Source organism: Cololabis saira, chromosome 2 (assembly GCF_033807715.1).
Source record: "Cololabis saira isolate AMF1-May2022 chromosome 2, fColSai1.1, whole genome shotgun sequence".
NCBI classification, from domain to species: domain Eukaryota; kingdom Metazoa; phylum Chordata; class Actinopteri; order Beloniformes; family Belonidae; genus Cololabis; species Cololabis saira.
Genome location: NC_084588.1, coordinates 1,929,992 through 1,949,874, shown reverse-complemented (window position 1 = coordinate 1,949,874; position 19,883 = coordinate 1,929,992). Strand labels below are relative to the sequence as shown.

Below are 19,883 nucleotides of genomic sequence, written 5' to 3'. Positions count from 1 at the left end.
GTAACGAAGCAGGGTGTCCTGTAAGCAGTACTGGAGTTGTAAAAAAGAATCAGGGGGATGGTGGATTTGATCATATGGGGACAGATAATTTGTGCTGATTACAAATAATGTATTACAAATAATAGCAGTGACCAAAACAGCTGCAGAAATACTGCAGGAATGACATAGCAGCAGTTAAATGCAGCCTTCTGTAAGCTTTAAATATCCACTGGGCTTACATCAAATACATCAAAACACAACAATAAAAAACACTTTTCTGAACTTATCAATATGACTCTGTCCTTCACAGGATAAGTAACATGGATCACTGCAAAAACTCACAATCTTAACAAGAATATTTGTCTTATTTCTAGTTAAAATGTCTCATTTTAGTAAAAAAAAATCTCATTACACTTAAAACAAGACTCATCACTGGAAAAAAACAACAATTTTCACCCGTTTCAAGTAGATTTTCACTTGAAATAAGTAGAAAAATCTGCCAGTGGAACAAGATTTTATTGCTTGTAATAAGAAGATAAATCTTGTCCCACTGGCAGATTTTTCTACTTATTTCAAGTGAAAATTTACTGAAACAGGTGAAAATTGTCAAATAAGTTATTTTTCTGGTGATGAGTCTAAATGTTGAAATAGCAGTAAAACCACATTCATTGATGAAATGACATAAGGGATGGAAAGGGGGGATGGCAGTTTTACAGGGGGGATGATTTGGACCGTTTTTATTTCAGGGGGGGATGATTTGGACCGTTTTTATTTCAGGGGGGGGGGGGTGATTTGGACCGTTTTTATTTCAGGGGGGATGCCATCCCCCCTCAACTCCCCTCAACTCCAGTACTGCCTGTAATCAACGTCCCAGGTGTCTTCAGACAGTCTGACTGTTTAAAGGGTTGAGAGTGGTCACCTGGCTGTTTGGGGTGGTGATGTCCAGAGATGTCCAGACACCGCAGAGGGGAGCGTTGTCTGACCAGGTCAGGAAGAACCTTAGACCCTCATGTTCCAGGCTGGAGGACCGTACCAGAGAACAACCGACGATAAACTGAAGACACGGACACTGCCAACGGAAACCAAAGAGATTCAAGGTCCGTGTCCATCAGTGTGGGATCACTGATGGGACCAGAGTGGGTCCCTAGAAGGACTGCACTGTTGGAAGAACATCAGAAACAAACACACTGCAATCTGTCTAAATGAATGTTGACCAACCACAATATCTAGGAGAATGTCCTGTGGACAAATGAGACAGAACACACAAGCGCACGCACGAGCACGCACGCACGCGCACGCACGCGCACGCACACACGGTTTGGAGGCTTTCCAGGCTTTTGGGGGTTTTCAAAGGTTTGAGGGGTTTCGAGGGTTTGGGGGGTTTCGAGGGTTTGGGGGGTTTTGAGGTGTTTGGGGGTTTTCGAGGGTTTAGGGGGAGGGGGGGGTTTAGGGCGTTTTGGGTGTTTTGAGGCTTTCGAGGGTCTGGAGAGTTTGGGGGGTTTTGAGGGTTTAGGGGGTTTCAAGGCTTTTGTTTTTTTTTTTTTTTAAGGTTTGGGGGGTTTTGAGGTGTTTGGGGGTTTTTGAGGGTTTAGGGGATTTCAAGGCTTTTGGGGGTTTGGGTTTTTTTTTTAAGGTTTTGGGCGTTTCGGGGGTTTCGAGGCTTTCAGGGCCAGCGAACATTTTTTGGTTGAAAAGACGTTTAAAAGACAGCTATCGTCACCGTTGAAAACATTCAAAACTGGTTCAAAAGTGAAAGTTTTTCTACCGGCTATTTGAAGAGGTTTAATGAACGTTGAGATATAGACCATATTTCACCAGGAAATGCAAAAAGATTACAGTCTACAGAAAGATTACAGAAATTCTTATTTTTTAATGTGCACACAATGTATTGTAATTTTGGACCTTAACTAGTAAACCACATTAAAAAACCATCCATCCATCCATCCATCCATCCATCCATCCATCCATCCATCCATTTTCTTCCCCTTATCCGTTCCCGTGTCGTGGGGGCAGCAGCCTCAACAGAGATGCCCAGACTTCCTTCACCCCAGACACTTCCTCCATCTCTTCCTCCATCTCTTCCTCCAGCTCTTCCTCCAACTCTTCCTCCAACTCTTCCTCCAGCTCTTCCTCCAACTCTTCCTCCAACTCTTCCTCCAACTCTTCCTCCAGCTCTTCCTCCAGCTCTTCCTCCAGCTCTTCCTCCATCTCTTCCTCCAACTCTTCCTCCAGCTCTTCCTCCAGTTCTTCCGGGGGGAGTCCGAGGCGTTCCCAGGCCAGCCGAGAGACATAGTCTCTCCAGCGTGTCCTGGATCTTCCCCGGGGTCTCCTCCCGGTGGGACATGCCTGGAACTCCTCCCTAGGGAGGAGGGACATGCCTGGAACACCTCCCTAGGGAGGAGGGACATGCCTGGAACACCTCCCTAGGGAGGAGGGACATGCCTGGAACACCTCCCTAGGGAGGTGGGACATGCCTGGAACACCTCCCTAGGGAGGCGTCCAGGAGGCATCCGGTACAGATGCCCAAGCCACCTCAGCTGACTCCTCTCAAAGTGAAGGAGCAGCGGCTCGACTCCGAGCTCCTCCCGGGTGACCGAACTCCTCACCCTATCTCTAAGGGAGTGTCCAGCCACCCTGCGGAGGAAACTCATCTCTAAGGGAGCGTCCAGCCACCCTGCGGAGGAAACTCATCTCTAAGGGAGCGTCCAGCCCCCCTGCGGAGGAAACTCATCTCTAAGGGAGCGTCCAGCCACCCTGCGGAGGAAACTCATCTCTAAGGGAGGGTCCAGCCACCCTGCGGAGGAAACTCATCTCTAAGGGAGCGTCCAGCCACCCTGCGGAGGAAACTCATCTCTAAGGGAGCGTCCAGCCACCCTGCGGAGGAAACTCATCTCTAAGGGAGCGTCCAGCCACCCTGCGGAGGAAACTCATCTCTAAGGGAGCGTCCAGCCCCCCTGCGGAGGAAACTCATCTCTAAGGGAGCGTCCAGCCACCCTGCGGAGGAAACTCATCTCTAAGGGAGCGTCCAGCCACCCTGCGGAGGAAACTCATCTCGGCCGCTTGTATCCACGATCTTGTCCTTTCGGTCACTACCCAAAGTTCATGACCATAGGTGAGGGTAGGTGCGTAGATTGACTGGTAAATCGAGAGCTTCACCTTTCAACTCAGCTCCTTCTTCACCACGACGGTGCGGTACATCGACCGCATAACTGCGGACGCTGCACCGATCCGTCTGTCAATGTCCCGCTCCATCGTTCCCTCACTCGTGAACAAGATCCCGAGATACTTGAACTTCTCCACCTGAGGCAGGACTTCTCCACCCACCCGGAGAAGGCACGCCACCCTTTCCTGGTGGAGAACCATGGCCTCGGATTTGGAGGTGCTGATTCTCATCCCTGCCGCGTCGCACTCGGGCTCAAACCGCCCCAGCACATGGGGGTTTGGGTTTGGGTGGTTTGGGGTGTTTCCAGGGTTTCGAGGCTTTGGGGGTTTTTGAGGCTTTCGAAGGTTTGTGGGGGTTGGGGGTTTCAAGGGTTTGGGGAGTTTGGGGGGTTTCAAGGCTTTGGGGGGTTTCCAGGGTTTAGGGGGTTTGGGGAATTTTGAGGGTTTAGGGGGTTTGGGGAATTTTGAGGGTTTGGGGGTTTGGGTTTTTTTGAGGGTTTGGGGGGTTTTGAGGCTTTCGAGGGTTTGGGGGTTTGGGGGTTTTGAGGGTTTCGGGGGTTTTGAGGGTTTTGAGGGTTTAGGGGGTTTTGAGGGTTTAGGGGGTTTGGGTTTTTTATGAGGGTTTGGGGGGTTTTGAGGCTTTCGAGGGTTTGGGGGTTTGGGGGTTTTGAGGGTTTCGGGGGTTTTGAGGGTTTTGGGGGTTTGGGGGTTTTGAGGGTTTGGGGTTTTTTGAGGGTTTAGGGGGTTTTGAGGGTTTTGGGGGTTTTGAGGGTTTCGGGGGTTTAGGGGGTTTTGAGGGTTGGGGGGGTTTAAGGGTTTCGGGGGTTTGGTTTTTTTTGAGGGTTTGGGGGTTTTTGAGCATTTCAAGGGTTTTGGGGGTTTGAAGGGTTTGGGGAGTTTGGGGGGTTTTGAGGCTTTCGAGGGTTTGGGGTTTTTTTTTTTTTTTTAAGCTTTCGGGGGTTTGGGGTGTTTCAGGGGTTTAGAGGCTTTGGGGGGGTTTGAGGCTTTGGGGGGTATTGAGGCTTTGGGGGGTTTTGAGGCTTTCGAGGGTTTGAGGGGTTTGGGGGTTTTGAGGGTTTAGGGTTTGGGAGGTTTGACAGAGAGACTGTGACGGGGCCTTGAGACTGATAATGTGGTGGTGAAATATTAGTAAGGGTCTGGGAGTCTGGGGGTCTGGGGACGGGTCTGGGCACGGGTCTGGGCACGGGTCTGGGAGTCTGGGGGTCTGGAGACGGGTCTGGGCACGGGTCTGGGAGTCTGGGGGTCTGGGGACGGGTCTGGCCCTGGCCCCCCTGAAGCCCCGGCCCTGGGGAGTACCGACCCCCCCGGCCCCCCCTGAAGCCCCGGCCCTGGTCTGACCAGGATCTGGAAGTCTGATCACGGTCTGGCTTTCAACACGTGTCAGGAAAATGTGATGTTCTGAAAACAGTCAGTAGATGTCACGTTGGAGTTGCAGTTGAAATGTTTCGGAGCCTCAAGGATATTCCCGGCTTCATTGATCCGAACAGCTGATTGGACTTGTGGGAATAGAAGTCTCTCAGGCTGGAAGCTCCTTCCAGTAAAGAGTTCCGGGATGTTCTGCACCAAACCTGCCTCAGGTGTCAGGACAGCCGTCCAGGGACGTGGAGATGGTTAGAACACCGCTTTGGTTGCAGTTTATGGATCATTAAATCCTGTTTTGACCAAAATAGTTACATTTTACAAAATGTCGAAAAAAATCATGAAGAAATACCCCCCCCCCCTCCGAGAATATGAAGTATTTGGCACATTATGCTTACTATACACAGACTAAATAAACAAATAAAACAAACTTTTTTTAGTTTTAGTTTAGTTTAATTTAGTTTATTGGTCCTTACAATTTCCACAACACAAATAACCCAAAGTACAAGTGTAAATCGTGAGTGTACCGGTAATACAAAAAATATATATAATTTTTGGTATATCTAATATATATATATATATATATATATATATATATATATATATATATATATATATATATATATATATATATATATATATATATATATATATAATGTATATATACACAATTTTAACTAAAAAAACCAGGGACCAAAAGACTGTAGACTGAAGCCAAGCTTATGACGCCTACCCTTTTCACAAAAAAAAGTTAGCTTTTATAAACTAGTGCATTTAGGATTTAGTGAATGAAACAAAATAAATAAATAAATCCATATGAAAAGTTGCCCGAGTATAAACAAAGTAACGGTACACAATCATACAGCATATTCCACATGTGATGATAACTATATATCATTCCATACAGTAGGCCTATATATATATAAGCACATACATACACATACCTATATATGTGTATGTACATACGGTATAAATAAACAAATAAACCAAATAAATAAATACATACATACATACATAAATAAATAAATAAATAAATAAATAAATAAATAAATACATAACTAAATAAATAAATAACTTCATAGGAAGGAAAAAGGAACGTCATGTCAGAGCGGAGGGATCCGGTGTTCTGCCAATTTCTGCCACCTGCCGAGAAATGCTACTTTGTGGTTCTACGCATGCGCAGTCGATTTTCAAAGTTTGATTGCCACACTATTGATAATATGGGATGTTGAGTATTTGATCCTTCAAAATACACTTACCCATGACATGAATTGCGTTACACTTTGTGAACATTATACGATAAAGAGAAAAAAACAACAATTCTATCGCTTTATTTGATATTCATTCAGTCATTCTCCTTTTATTTAACCAGGCAGGTCATTAAGAACACATTCTTATTTACAATAACGGCCTGGCAAGCGACCAAGGACCACTTGTGGGGAAAGAAAGTGGGCTATAAGGAGTAAAACACAGTAAAATTGTAGCTCTACAAAAGGTAGAAAACCTTTGGGTAGCATTTTTGGCAAAGCAGCAGAAATTGTCAGAACACCGGTGTTCTGCCATTTTTTGCTGCTTTGCCAAAAAATGCTGCTACCTAATAGTTTTCTACCTTTTGTAGAGCTACAATTTTACTGTGTTTTACTCCCTAAACCACGTCCTTTTCCCCCCAAGTGGCCCTTGTCACTTGCCAGACCGTTATTGTAAATAAGAATGTGTTCTTAATGATAAACGACTGTGCGCATGCGCAGCACCGCAAAGTAGCATTTCTCGGCAGGGAGCAGAAATCGTCAGCACACCGGCGGCGCCACGCCAGTGTTGCGTCATAATCCCCGTCCGCCAGTCGCAGCGCAGCTACGGAAGCCCAGTCGGCTCAAACCGCCGTTAAGCCCTTCGACGTCCGGGCTGTTTCCTCCGTGTCCGTCTCTTCCAGCTGTTGGAGAATATGGAGAGAAGGTCACACCGCTTCCCTCGGATGATAAGATGAGCAGCGCTGCTTCCCTCCAGCGGTGTTGAGGTTCCGTGTCCCGGCGGGGCGGCTGGATGTTCCGGGCAGCGGCGGTTCAGGTGGCGGCTCCGGGGAGACGCTGCGATGCTACGTGGGCATCTGGAAACACAGGGCTGTTCCGGCTCCAACCGCTGCTGTTGACGACGCTGTTAACGACGCTGCCTGGCCGGGGCTTTTACCAGAGCCGGGGCTTTTACCAGAGCCGGGGCTTTTACCGCACCGTTCCCCCTCTGTAGTCTGGATTGTATTCTATCTGCGGTGCTGTATCTGCGGTTCTAGGGAGGATTGTTGTATCTGCGGTTCCAGGGAGGATTGTAGGGCATGGCTGCTCGAAGCAGGAGAGCCTGGTTCTCGGTTCTGCTGGGGCTGGTGCTCGGGTTCACCCTCGCGTCCCGGCTCATCCTGCCCCGGGCGGGGGAGCTGAAGAGAGGCGGCCAGAAGAGACGGGCCAGCCCGGCCGCCTGCGGCCAGACCGGGGGACGGGGGACGGAGCAGGACGGGGGTCTGTGGCCGCAGGGGAGGAGAGAGGGGACCGGGGCCGAGGAGGAGCCGGAGTCCCGGTCCCGGTCCAGGTCCAGGTCCCGGGCCGGAAACTTCCTGTTTGTCGGAGTGATGACGGCGCAGAAGTACCTGGAGAGCCGCGCCGTGGCGGCGCACAGGTGGGTGGAGGAGAGAACCGGGGGGGGGGGTGGAAGAGGGGGGTAGAGGACCCTGGGGGGGGGGGGGGGGGGGGGGCGGGTGGAGGAGTTGGTGGAGGAGCAGCCGGGGAGCGGGTGGAGGAGTTGGTGGAGGAGCAGCCGGGGAGCGGGTGGAGGAGTTGGTGGAGGAGTGGGTGGAGGAGCAGCCGGGAAGCGGGTGGAGGAGCGGGTGGAGGAGTTGGTGGAGGAGCGGGTGGAGGAGCAGCCGGGGAGCGGGTGGAGGAGCGGGTGGAGGAGCAGCCGGGAAGCGGGTGGAGGAGCAGCCGGGAAGCGGGTGGAGGAGTTGGTGGAGGAGCAGCCGGGGAGCGGGTGGAGGAGTTGGTGGAGGAGTGGGTGGAGGAGCAGCCGGGAAGCGGGTGGAGGAGCAGCCGGGGAGCGGGTGGAGGAGTTGGTGGATGAGCGGGTGGAGGAGCAGCCGGGAAGCGGGTGGAGGAGTTGGTGGAGGAGTGGGTGGAGGAGCAGCCGGGAAGCGGGTGGAGGAGCAGCCGGGGAGCGGGTGGAGGAGTTGGTGGAGGAGTGGGTGGAGGAGCAGCCGGGAAGCGGGTGGAGGAGCAGCCGGGGAGCGGGTGGAGGAGTTGGTGGAGGAGCGGGTGGAGGAGTGGGTGGAGGAGCAGCCGGGAAGCGGGTGGAGGAGTTGGTGGAGGAGCGGGTGGAGGAGCAGCCGGGGAGCGGGTGGAGGAGCAGCCGGGAAGCGGGTGGAGGAGTGGGTGGAGGAGCAGCCGGGAAGCGGGTGGAGGAGCAGCCGGGGAGCGGGTGGAGGAGTTGGTGGAGGAGCGGGTGGAGGAGCAGCCGGGGAGCGGGTGGAGGAGCGGGTGGAGGAGCAGCCGGGAAGCGGGTGGAGGAGCAGCCGGGAAGCGGGTGGAGGAGTTGGTGGAGGAGCAGCCGGGGAGCGGGTGGAGGAGCAGCCGGGGAGCGGGTGGAGGAGTTGGTGGAGGAGTGGGTGGAGGAGCAGCCGGGAAGCGGGTGGAGGAGCAGCCGGGGAGCGGGTGGAGGAGCGGGTGGAGGAGCAGCCGGGGAGCGGGTGGAGGAGTTGGTGGAGGAGCGGGTGGAGGAGTGGGTGGAGGAGCAGCCGGGAAGCGGGTGGAGGAGTTGGTGGAGGAGCGGGTGGAGGAGCAGCCGGGGAGCGGGTGGAGGAGCAGCCGGGAAGCGGGTGGAGGAGTTGGTGGAGGAGCAGCCGGGGAGCGGGTGGAGGAGCAGCCGGGAAGCGGGTGGAGGAGTTGGTGGAGGAGCAGCCGGGGAGCGGGTGGAGGATCAGCCGGGGAGCGGGTGGAGGAGTTGGTGGAGGAGCGGGTGGAGGAGCAGCCGGGGAGCGGGTGGAGGAGTTGGTGGAGGAGCAGCCGGGGAGCGGGTGGAGGATCAGCCGGGGAGCGGGTGGAGGAGTTGGTGGAGGAGCGGGTGGAGGAGCAGCCGGGGAGCGGGTGGAGGAGTTGGTGGAGGAGCAGCCGGGGGGCCGGGGCGTCCCCGGGCCTCCTCCGGCGGTAGGAGGGGGGCCGGGCCTCCTCTGGCGGTAGGAGGGGGGGCCGGGGCGTCCCCGGGCCTCCTCTGGCGGTAGGAGGGGGGCCGGGCCTCCTCTGGCGGTAGGAGGGGGGCCGGGTGTCCCCGGGCCTCCTCCGGTGGTAGGAGGGGGGCCGGGGCGTCCCCGGGCCTCCTCTGGCGGTAGGAGGGGGGCCGGGGCGTCCCCGGGCCTCCTCCGGCGGTAGGAGGGGGGCCGGGCGTGCCGGGCGTGCCGGGCGTGCCCGGGTCCGAGGACCGGCCCCTCCGTTCATACGTGTTTCTTGAACACACGTAGATGGATCATCATCTGCATTGATCGTCACCCAGGGCCCTACACACATCTCTGTAATGTACTTTAATACCCCTGGTACCCCAGAGCCCTCCGGTAAAACGCTGTCAGAGGATGATGATGATAATAATTACAATAATAATAATAACAGTAATGTATTAACATGCCCCCCCCCCCCACCAGTGATGTATTGAGTCTGAGTTGGAGTCGGGGTAAGATCTGCTTGAGTTGGAGTCGGGGTGGGATCTGCTTGAGTTGGAGTCGGGGTAAGATCTGCTTGAGTTGGAGTCGGGGTAAGATCTGCTTGAGTTGGAGTCGGGGTAGGATCTGCTTGAGTTGGAGTCGGGGTAGGATCTGCTTGAGTTGGAGTCGGGGTAGGATCTGCTTGAGTCGGGGTAGGATCTGCTTGAGTCGGGGTAGGATCTGCTTGAGTTGGACTCGGGGTAGGATCTGCTTGAGTCGGGGTAGGATCTGCTTGAGTTGGAGTCGGGGTGGGATCTGCTTGAGTTGGAGTCGGGGTAAGATCTGCTTGAGTTGGAGTCGGGGTGGGATCTGCTTGAGTTGGAGTCGGGGTAAGATCTGCTTGAGTTGGAGTCGGGGTGGGATCTGCTTGAGTTGGAGTCGGGGTAGGATCTGCTTGAGTTGGAGTCGGGGTAAGATCTGCTTGAGTTGGAGTCGGGGTGGGATCTGCTTGAGTTGGAGTCGGGGTAGGATCTGCTTGAGTTGGAGTCGGGGTGGGATCTGCTTGAGTTGGAGTCGGGGTAAGATCTGCTTGAGTTGGAGTCGGGGTAAGATCTGCTTGAGTTGGAGTCGGGGTGGGATCTGCTTGAGTTGGAGTCGGGGTAGGATCTGCTTGAGTCGGGGTAGGATCTGCTTGAGTTGGACTCGGGGTAGGATCTGCTTGAGTCGGGGTAGGATCTGCTTGAGTTGGAGTCGGGGTGGGATCTGCTTGAGTTGGAGTCGGGGTAAGATCTGCTTGAGTTGGAGTCGGGGTGGGATCTGCTTGAGTTGGAGTCGGGGTGGGATCTGCTTGAGTTGGAGTCGGGGTAGGATCTGCTTGAGTTGGAGTCGGGGTAGGATCTGCTTGAGTTGGAGTCGGGGTAGGATCTGCTTGAGTCGGGGTAGGATCTGCTTGAGTTGGACTCGGGGTAGGATCTGCTTGAGTCGGGGTAGGATCTGCTTGAGTTGGAGTCGGGGTGGGATCTGCTTGAGTTGGAGTCGGGGTAAGATCTGCTTGAGTTGGAGTCGGGGTGGGATCTGCTTGAGTTGGAGTCGGGGTAGGATCTGCTTGAGTTGGAGTCGGGGTAAGATCTGCTTGAGTTGGAGTCGGGGTAAGATCTGCTTGAGTTGGAGTCGGGGTGGGATCTGCTTGAGTTGGAGTCGGGGTAGGATCTGCTTGAGTTGGAGTCGGGGTAGGATCTGCTTGAGTCGGGGTAGGATCTGCTTGAGTTGGACTCGGGGTAGGATCTGCTTGAGTCGGGGTAGGATCTGCTTGAGTTGGAGTCGGGGTGGGATCTGCTTGAGTTGGAGTCGGGGTAAGATCTGCTTGAGTTGGAGTCGGGGTGGGATCTGCTTGAGTTGGAGTCGGGGTGGGATCTGCTTGAGTTGGAGTCGGGGTAAGATCTGCTTGAGTTGGAGTCGGGGTGGGATCTGCTTGAGTTGGAGTCGGGGTGGGATCTGCTTGAGTTGGAGTCGGGGTAGGATCTGCTTGAGTTGGAGTCGGGGTGGGATCTGCTTGAGTTGGAGTCGGGGTAGGATCTGCTTGAGTTGGAGTCGGGGTAGGATCTGCTTGAGTTGGAGTCGGGGTGGGATCTGCTTGAGTTGGAGTCGGGGTGGGATCTGCTTGAGTTGGAGTCGGGGTAGGATCTGCTTGAGTTGGAGTCGGGGTAGGATCTGCTTGAGTTGGAGTCGGGGTAGGATCTGCTTGAGTTGGAGTCGGGGTGGGATCTGCTTGAGTTGGACTCGGGGTGGGATCTGCTTGGCCAGATGGCAGAACTGGAATGTCAACATCTGTGAAATGTTCCAGTCAGGTTGACTTGCACACACTCTTGTAAAAAGCTTCTTTTACATATTTGGACAAGCAAGTCCTCAGTCAGTGACGGAGTAAACAGCGCGGGCGGAGCAGTGGCTTTGATGTCACGTGTTTTAGTGTGTAAGAGTAAGTGCAGCCTCAGCCTTTCATTAGCAGAGCTGCCACTGTCAGCAGAAGCAACCTGGAAACCAGGAAAACGCTTCCCATTGCTGTTTGCACACTCTGTAGTTTTCTACATGTTCATGAACCCCCCCCCCTCCCAGCATGGGACTAATGCGTCATTTTAGTAACGCTGTTAGTTTTGCGGTAACTAATACTCTAACACATTACTTTTTAAATTCAGTAACGCAGTTACCGTTACCAAACGGTGCGTTACTCCGTTATTTCTGGCTACAGTGAAGCTTTTTTTCCACGCACGTGGAGACCGGAGGAAATGTAGTGTGCGTGTGTGCGTTCAAAAACATGACGGTCATGAGCCAAGAGAAGGCGAGTTTCGCAACGTGGAGATATTGTCATTACAGTAATCCCTGGTTTCTCGCAGCGGTTACGTTCCAAAAAGAACCCATGATTAGGGGTGGGTATTGGGAAGGACCTCACGATACGATACGCATCACGATACTTGAGCCACGATACGATACACATTGCGATATCCCGATTATGCGATATCCCGATTATTATATTCTACATAGTTCACCGAAAAATTTAAAAATGCATTACACATCTTAAAATCCAAGTTGTTTATATGTACATCAGATGATAGTGATGGATCTTAAAATCCGAGTTGCACGTTCATCAGATTATAGTGACAATTCATGGGACAAACTGAGTCAAAACAATGTTTTATTATAACTATACAAGCTAAAGTTACAACATATTTGTATATGTTTTTCATATTATTTACATCATATGAAATTAACATTAAATTTAGTATGAGGTTGCTTTAATTATGTGGCAAATGATAATAAACACAAGAAAGATGGAACTAAAACCAAGGACAGGCACAGTGATCAGTCAGTATAGATATAAATCCATAAATAAATAAACCTCTGTCCATTATTTTTCATTTTTTAAGGACAGGCAATTGTGTTATATAAAAAATAAATTATAAAATGAAATAAAACGTGAAATAAAACCGGAGCTCAGTGCAGGGCCCTCCCAGGGTTGGTAGAGAGTGGCAATGCCCAGGACTGTCACTTAGGTAGGAGCACTGGGGGATAGAATGGGAAAAAAATCGGGGATAAAAAAAAAAAAAAATCGATATTCAAATTTTGAATATCGATATTGAATCGGCTGGAAAAGTATCGCGATATATTGCCATATCGATATTTTTGCCCACCCCTACCCATGATAAGTGAAATTCTTTTTACAATTATTATAGAAGGTTCAATTTGCGGAGATCAGCACCGCCTCGCACGTATTCCACTGCTCTTCTGATGCTGCATCCCGACTCTGTAGCGTCTTTTTCTCCTAAAGCCGCGGTGCAGGTGTGTTTTTTTGAGAGAAGGGGCTTCTGGGCAAAAAGATTCTTATAAACCGACATGCCACCATGGATTATATCTGAGACTGTAATGAACGATTCATCAAAGAGTCCCGTTCTTGAGCTGCTGCTGAAGCTCATTGGCCGTTCTCAGCTTGTTGCTAAGCAACCAACGCTATTGATACAGGAAGTGAAGAAGCGGGGAGACTGTTTGTTTAGCCAATCAGAATGCAGAACACGATGCACAATGTAAATCCATACAGAACCTGCTGAAATGAAGGCTAGAGGGGCGTTAATGGGAGCATTTAAATTTTTTTTTTAATTTAAAGTAACGAAATAGTTACTTTTCATAGTAACGCATTACTTTTTGGTCTAAGTAACTGAGTTACTAACTGAGTTACTTTTTTAATGAAGTAACTAGTAACGTTAACTAAAACCCCCCCTAGCGCTCGCGGGGGGTTTTGCACCGTGGAGAAATGGAGTGTTAGAGAAGTCCGAAAGGTTCACGACGAACCATAATCCAGCCTTTAGTTGCAGCCCTGCACTGGTGTGGTCAGGGGATCAGTGCTGCGTGTGTTTTTGGTCCTGGAAAGAGGGCGAGGTAGCAGCCCCCGCTGACGTGTTGCTCATCACCAACGCCCCGGGGGGGGGGGGGGGGGGGGGGGGGTTATCCACCCGCCCACTCATCTCCCAAACTTTTTAAAAGGAGCTGGTTGGATAATCCCACCAAGAAGTCGGGCCATGGCGGACCTTTCAGCCATGTTCAGCCTCATTTTTTTGAATCTTTGGGAAACCTTTCGGGCTACCGTGCATCTGTGAGAGCGTGTTTTGACAGCTGGAACTTCATATTCCAGCTCTCTCTAACTGCAGAAGAATAGCTCCCTTTTCTGTGTGAGGGATTTTGTAGTCCTTAAGGTCGCTAAAGGAATCTCCATCCAATCTCCAGATTCCTTCTTCTCCTAAGATGTTATTTAAAATGCGTGAAACATTTCCCTACAAGCATCCTGACTGATGGGTTGTGGGTCAGTGATGATGTAAAACGGCCACGCTCTACAGTTCCTGTTTTGACTTTTCCCAGCCAGAAGACGTTGATCCGGAGTCACATGGTGCTGCTTGTGGTGTCGGTTTGAAGCCAAAACGCAACAGGGAAGTGACGAAAGTCTTTCCTGTTTAACGGACCTGCTGTTGCGTTTTTGCCGCTTGGAGTTACACGTTAATGTAGGCCTATGATAAAATATTGACTATTATGATGCACCACTTTGTTTCTATTTGCTGCCAGTTGCCTGCTTGGCTCTGCTTTCATGTTACCAAACGCTGTGGTGTGCAGCATGAGCTGGGACGGGAACCCTCAGCAACAATTTCACACCGTCACAGCCATCACGGTGTTGCAGTTGCAGCTCTAAAGACGGTTCCTTATCTACTTAGGCCCCGTTTACACATAGCAAAAACGCTGGTGTTTTCATGCGTTTTGGCCGTTCGTTTACACGAAAACAAAGCTCAAAGGTGCCAATCCCAATACACCCCCTACTTTCTACCACTAGCCCTCCCTCACTACCACTACCCCTAAAAAAGAAGCCACAGATTTTAGGACCCTTGTAATCTTCCCAGGGCCCTGTCCCAATACTCCCACTACCCTTACTATTCAGCACCACCCCTAAATTTAGCTTGCTACGTCAGTGCGTGGTTTACGTTCGGGTACGTAAGCGACTGCGTAGTTACGTTTGCACATACGTCACACCATATCAGGAAGCCCAGAGCTAAAAGCTGTTTTAATTTCAGCTGTAGCGCTGTTAATATGCCACTTTATTAAGTTTTAATATTTTTTCAGGCGTAAAAGTAACCGTTAAGATCCCCAACCTGGGCTCAGTTTATCCAAATAACAGAGCAGCAGCAGCTCACGGCCGGGTCAACCTGCGCCGTCGTCCCGGGGAGAAACCTGCAGCTCTGTGGAGAATTACCGCTAGCTGAAATAAATCATTTAAGAAGATAAATGTTGGTTTAATAGATGAAATCTAACAGTTGTAGCTACGCCTGTCAAGACATTTGCTCAGAAAATTTCGGGACGCAGAGCCAACGGCGTAGGGTAGGGCGTGCATCGCGGCGTAACCTACGCCGTAGGCTCTGCGTTGGTGTAACACGGACCCATAAATCAGCCTTTATTCTGTTGAGGTTTGAAAAAGACTTCGTAACAACGGGCAAGCAAGTGATTATGTACATTCACTGAGTGAATATTATGAAAGTAAAATATATATTTCTCGCTAGAAATGTAATCAAAACGCATTTTTATGCAGAAACTAACTCAAAATATTGATTTTATTCAAAAATAAGAAATGTCCGCCATGTTTTTTTTTTTGATTCAGTCCGCAAATGATGACGAAAAGCATTCTGGGACATTTTTCTGGCCCTAGTTCACCTAGTCAGCATCTGAAAGGAAAAGAAAAGAGGAATTGGGACACCACTACCCTCACGGACACGCGCAAAATTTAGGGGTAGGGAAGAAAAGTAGGACTAGGGGGAGTAGCTATTGGGACAGGGCCAAAATCACCAAAAACGATAATTTCTGAAAATTCCGGCCAAAGTGGAGATTTGCAAAAACTCAGTTTTCACGTTTGCTTGTAAACAGAGGGAAACGGACATTTAGGCTTCAGAACGTCACATTATGAGACAGAAACGTCACCAGCGTCATGTGTGTGACCTGTGTTTACAATTTGTTTGGCCACCGTCAATATTTTCTTGTATTTGACTTGTTTTATATTCTAAAGTCACACTTAAAAGTAACTCCACTTCTCTGTCACTCCAAACCAAAGACTCTCGTTCTGTCTTTGAAGTAACTGGAAGTTACTCGTGTCATTTGTTGATGTTTTTTTCCAGGATTGTGATTGGCTAGCATGACTTTATCTTTTCGTTACACTGCCCCCTGTAGGTTTGGCTGCTCATAGCACCTTAACAGATATTTATGCAGGTTCCTGGAAATGATGGTATTTTTCAAAACGTAGAGGGGGAAATATCCATTTTTGTAAATACCCAGCTATGTGTAAACGTGGCATAATAATAATCCTGATGAGGGACTTCTGTGGCGCTCACTTGTTACTAGTATTCTCCCCAACACAGTAGTCAGCAGGCTGTTCACACATGTGCTGTTTTGTTGTTCCATGTCGGAGTGATGCGTATAAAGGGATACATTTATCCCTAATATGGGGTGTAGTTTAGCTAGTGGCCAGGTGTCATCACTTCTTCATCCGCCACTGTCATGCTACAGAGCTTAGCAAAGACATCAGCAGCTAAACACAGCAGTCATTTCTTTATCGGTACCATTTCCAAAAGAAATCCAAGTCATGGAAGAGTCCTGGGAAACATACTAGCCTGGACTTGGAGCAGTCGCTCCATGCATGGCTGCTGCATAATCCTCCTTTGTGTTTTGTGGTCACATTCTCATGCAAACCTGAGGTGGATTTAAATGTTGTTTTGCTTGGTCTTTGTTGCAACACTACAAACCACTGATTCTGCAACACTGCCCAATATTTTCAAAAAATGTTGAGATCATGTCAAGCAGGCCACTCTGGGTTAAGAAAATGGTCAATTGAATGTGCAGCTCGAAATTGGCTTTAAAGTCGCGTGAAACTGATACAAACAACCCTGTACTTGACCTTATTGACTTTTTATTCTTTTATTTGCCCTTGTTATGTTAATTCTCAAAGAAAAGGTAATTCTGGTGTTTGTAGATCTGAATTTAAATAGTACAACATGAGGCCTTTGTGCTGAATCTGAAAGTTTTCTGTTCTTCTCGCATCATTTCAAATCAGTTTGGGTTTAAACAAATACTTCTGCAATGGCTTATTGCTTTCAGATGACCACACTTGTGTTTCTGACCCCTTTTTTTCCGTGCTTGTGTTTTGCGTTGACAGGACATGGGCACAAACAATCCCTGGCCGTGTGGAGTTCTTCTCCAGCGAGGGCTCCGACACCTCCATACCCATCCCCATCGTGGCTCTGAGGAACGTGGACGACTCCTACCCGCCCCAGAAGAAGTCCTTCATGATGCTGAAGTACATGCACGACCACTACCTGGATAAGTACGAGTGGTTCATGCGGGCGGACGACGACGTCTACATCAAGGGGGACCGGCTGGAGGGGTTCCTGCGGAGCCTGAACAGCAGCGAGGCCATCTTCCTGGGCCAGACGGGCATGGGGGCCCGGGACGAGCTGGGGAAACTGGCCCTGGAACCCGGGGAGAACTTCTGCATGGGGGGGCCGGGGGTCGTCATGAGCCGGGAGGTCCTGAAGAGGATGGTGCCGCACATCCGGGAGTGTTTACAGGAGACGTACACCACCCACGAGGACGTGGAGGTGGGCCGGTGCGTGAGGAGGTTCGCCGGGGTCCAGTGTGTCTGGTCCTACGAGGTACGACCATCTCCTTTCTTTACTTACCCAGTCTAAACACACTTCACACCTCGATACGGTTAACGTGACCGGGAAACATCTGGGGCTGGATTCACCAATATGTTCTTAAGAACCATCTTAAGAAATGTCTTCAGATCTAAAATTAAGAAGTTCAGAAGAAAGTTCTTAAGTGCAATTCCTCAATATTTTCTTAAGAACCGTCTTAAGAATTGTCATTTCTTACGAATTTCGACTCCCGGGGGAGCTCCGCCGCGGAGGCGGGCACGAAGGACTGAGGAACCGACCGAGCGGGAGCCGACCGAGCGGGAGCCGACCGAGCGGGAGCCGACCGAGCGGGAGCCGACGCGTCCCTGCGGGCGGCGCATCCCTGCAGGCTGGGCGTCGGCTCCCGCTCGGTCGGCGGGCTCCGTCTTTTACTGTTGCACTCACTGTAAATCAAATTTACCCAAGGGTTCTGTCTGTCTGTCTGTCTGTCTGTCTGTCTGTCTGTCTGTCTGTCTGGGCGATTTTGGACAAAAATAAAATCCCGATTTTTTTTTTTTTTTTTTTTTCTTTCTCTGAAAACCCGATTTTTGATTTTTTTTGGGAAAACTACAAAAGACAATTGTTTCAATTGTTTCAAATATTTTATCTTTATTTTTAAAGAGAAATAGCAAACAAATTTCCCTATTGGGAATGAAGTGCAATTGAAAGATACTGTAAATCCTCCTTGAGTTTAGTAATGCAGAAACCGAGGATGAAGATTTTGATGGGTTTGATTAATGTAATAACTTAAAGGCATTCTCCCTGATTCTCCCTGAGCTAGCAATGATTTTGAAAGAGGCACCTCTAAGCCCCCCCCATTCGGTCCGAATGATACGGATTGGTCCAGGTCCAGGAAGGGAAAGAACCAATCAGATGTCTTCATTTTAAACCACGCCCCCCCGCCCTGTCCCATGCGCGCACTCCGTTTTATAATAGATCCATGGCGCACTCGCTTCCAGCCCCCCGTGTCCACTTCCCACGGGTCCTCCTGGGCTCACAGTGTCCCAGTGTAACCCCCTCCCTCCCTTCTGCCACGGACCCCAGTATATAGATATTATGTAGTTATTTCCAGAGCAGCTCGGTCCGCGCTGTGTGTGACCGGGGAGTGGGAGCCGTTAGTCCGCTGCTGCTGCTGCTGCTGCTGCTGCTGCTGCTGCTGCTCTCTGCCCAGCAGCAGCCTCTGCAGCAGCAGCAGCCCGCGGGGACACGTGAACAGCCGCAGCCGCGAAAAGCCGCAGCAGCCCCGGCTCGGAAGCTGTATGGGGTCCGTGGGGATGTAGGCGTCTCACGACGAGAGCGGAGAGCGCCGGTGCACGGCACGGCAGCGCGCTGCAGTGCCATGCAGGCTCTGTTGCCGCAGCTACGCCGTAGCCTACGGCGTAGACGCCGTGGGGGGGCTTGGCTTTGGACGGAGCGCTCGTGTTTGGGTGGGAGCGGGGGGGGCGGGGCTTAGAGGAAGCGCCACTTTCAAATCTTGCTAGCTCAGGAAGTAGCATAGAATAACTTTAAATAAAGTGTACAATCAAACTAAGTTTTGCTCCCGCTCTATGTTTAAATACGCACACTTGTATGCTCGTGTGTGTGTGTGTGTGTTGCTGTAAAGCGGCGCGCCACGCGTATGTGTTGTTGTGAGGCGGCGCGTGTGTGTAGACGGCGCCTTTTCGGTCGGTGCGCCGTGTGTGTGTTTTAAATCCAGAAATGACACACAAAACTGAGGGTGCGCCTTTCCACACGGCGCGCCGTAAGGTCGCAAAAATACGGTACTCCTTGATGGGAGAAACTTTCAAATGCCTTATCAGCGTTGTTGTTTTTTTATGTTTTATTTTTATTGGTTTAGTTGATAGGGACAATGCAGTTTAAACATAGTTTCAGTACAATGACAGCAACTGATGTTCTGCACATAGAGTTTATAGCTATTGCTAATTTGCAACTCCTGTCCCTAGTTGGGCTTTTCTAACAATAAAATACAATACAAAAATATCTAGGACCTATAATACAAAATATAAAATTACATCTATTTAAAAACAATCACAAAATAAACAGTCACATAATCCCACAATTTCCACACATCATACACATACTCCCTCACTCATTCACTCCCTCTCAACACGCATCACAACACACACAGTAACAACATTTCAAAAGTGGGTACAATCCTGTTGTGTTTTCAGCCAGTTCTTAACCATGGATGCAAAGATTCTGCTATCTGATACCAATTTAATTTCATTCAGGAGTCCATTCCAGAGATGACCGCTCTTTACTGAGAAAGCTGATTGTCCGAATGTTGTTCTGCGCTAAGGTATTTGACAGTTACAGTTTGTAGAGCTCCTGGTGACTCTGCTGCTGTTTTGTCTCTGAATAAACACTGATGGCCTGATTTACTAAAGGTTTGCGTGCGTAAAAACGTGTGCAAACTTGACATCACCCGCAAACCAAAGTGCCAGCTGATCTACTAACAGCGTGCAAAGAGGACTGCGCCTCTCAAATGCGCAAAATAGCACACGCTGTTCATTTAGTACTTTTGCCCTGATGAATAATCAATATGGGGCGTACCCGGCAGAAAGCGCTAAATACTGGGAGGGGAAAATGCAAATAGGTCCATTTACCACACGCAATGAGATTTACCAAGCCTGAAAGTTATTGCGGGGATTGTGATTGCGTCTGTATTTAATACGTTCGAAAGGAAGGTGCTAATCTGCCCAGCATTACGCAGGGATGCTTGTTGGTGCCTGATTTGAGGACTGGGGTGGGGATGGCTCAACTTGTGGTGAGGATTCTCCACATGCAAAATGAGAAATATTTTATTTGAATGTTAAATCGAGTTTTATTCAGCAAAAGGTTGCCACAGGAGGCACCTTCATTTTTTTATTTGTGATAATAAATAAATCACGTGTTTTCATGGAGAAAAAAGTGTTTCTTATTGTGCGCCTATACCTTGTTCT

General features: G+C 50.1%; 1 protein-coding gene across 1 annotated transcript in view; it reads left to right on the top strand.

Annotated features, from left to right (window-relative positions):
- The first annotated feature begins 6,384 nt into the window (after positions 1-6,384).
- chsy1 (chondroitin sulfate synthase 1) overlaps positions 6,385-19,883 on the top strand; it is a 53,684-nt gene continuing 40,185 nt past the window's right edge. The window contains exons 1-2 of the mRNA XM_061735811.1: positions 6,385-7,185; positions 16,422-16,917. Of these exons, the coding sequence (XP_061591795.1) occupies positions 6,848-7,185; positions 16,422-16,917 (834 nt within the window). The 5' untranslated portion in view covers positions 6,385-6,847. The remainder of the gene's footprint in view (positions 7,186-16,421; positions 16,918-19,883) is intronic.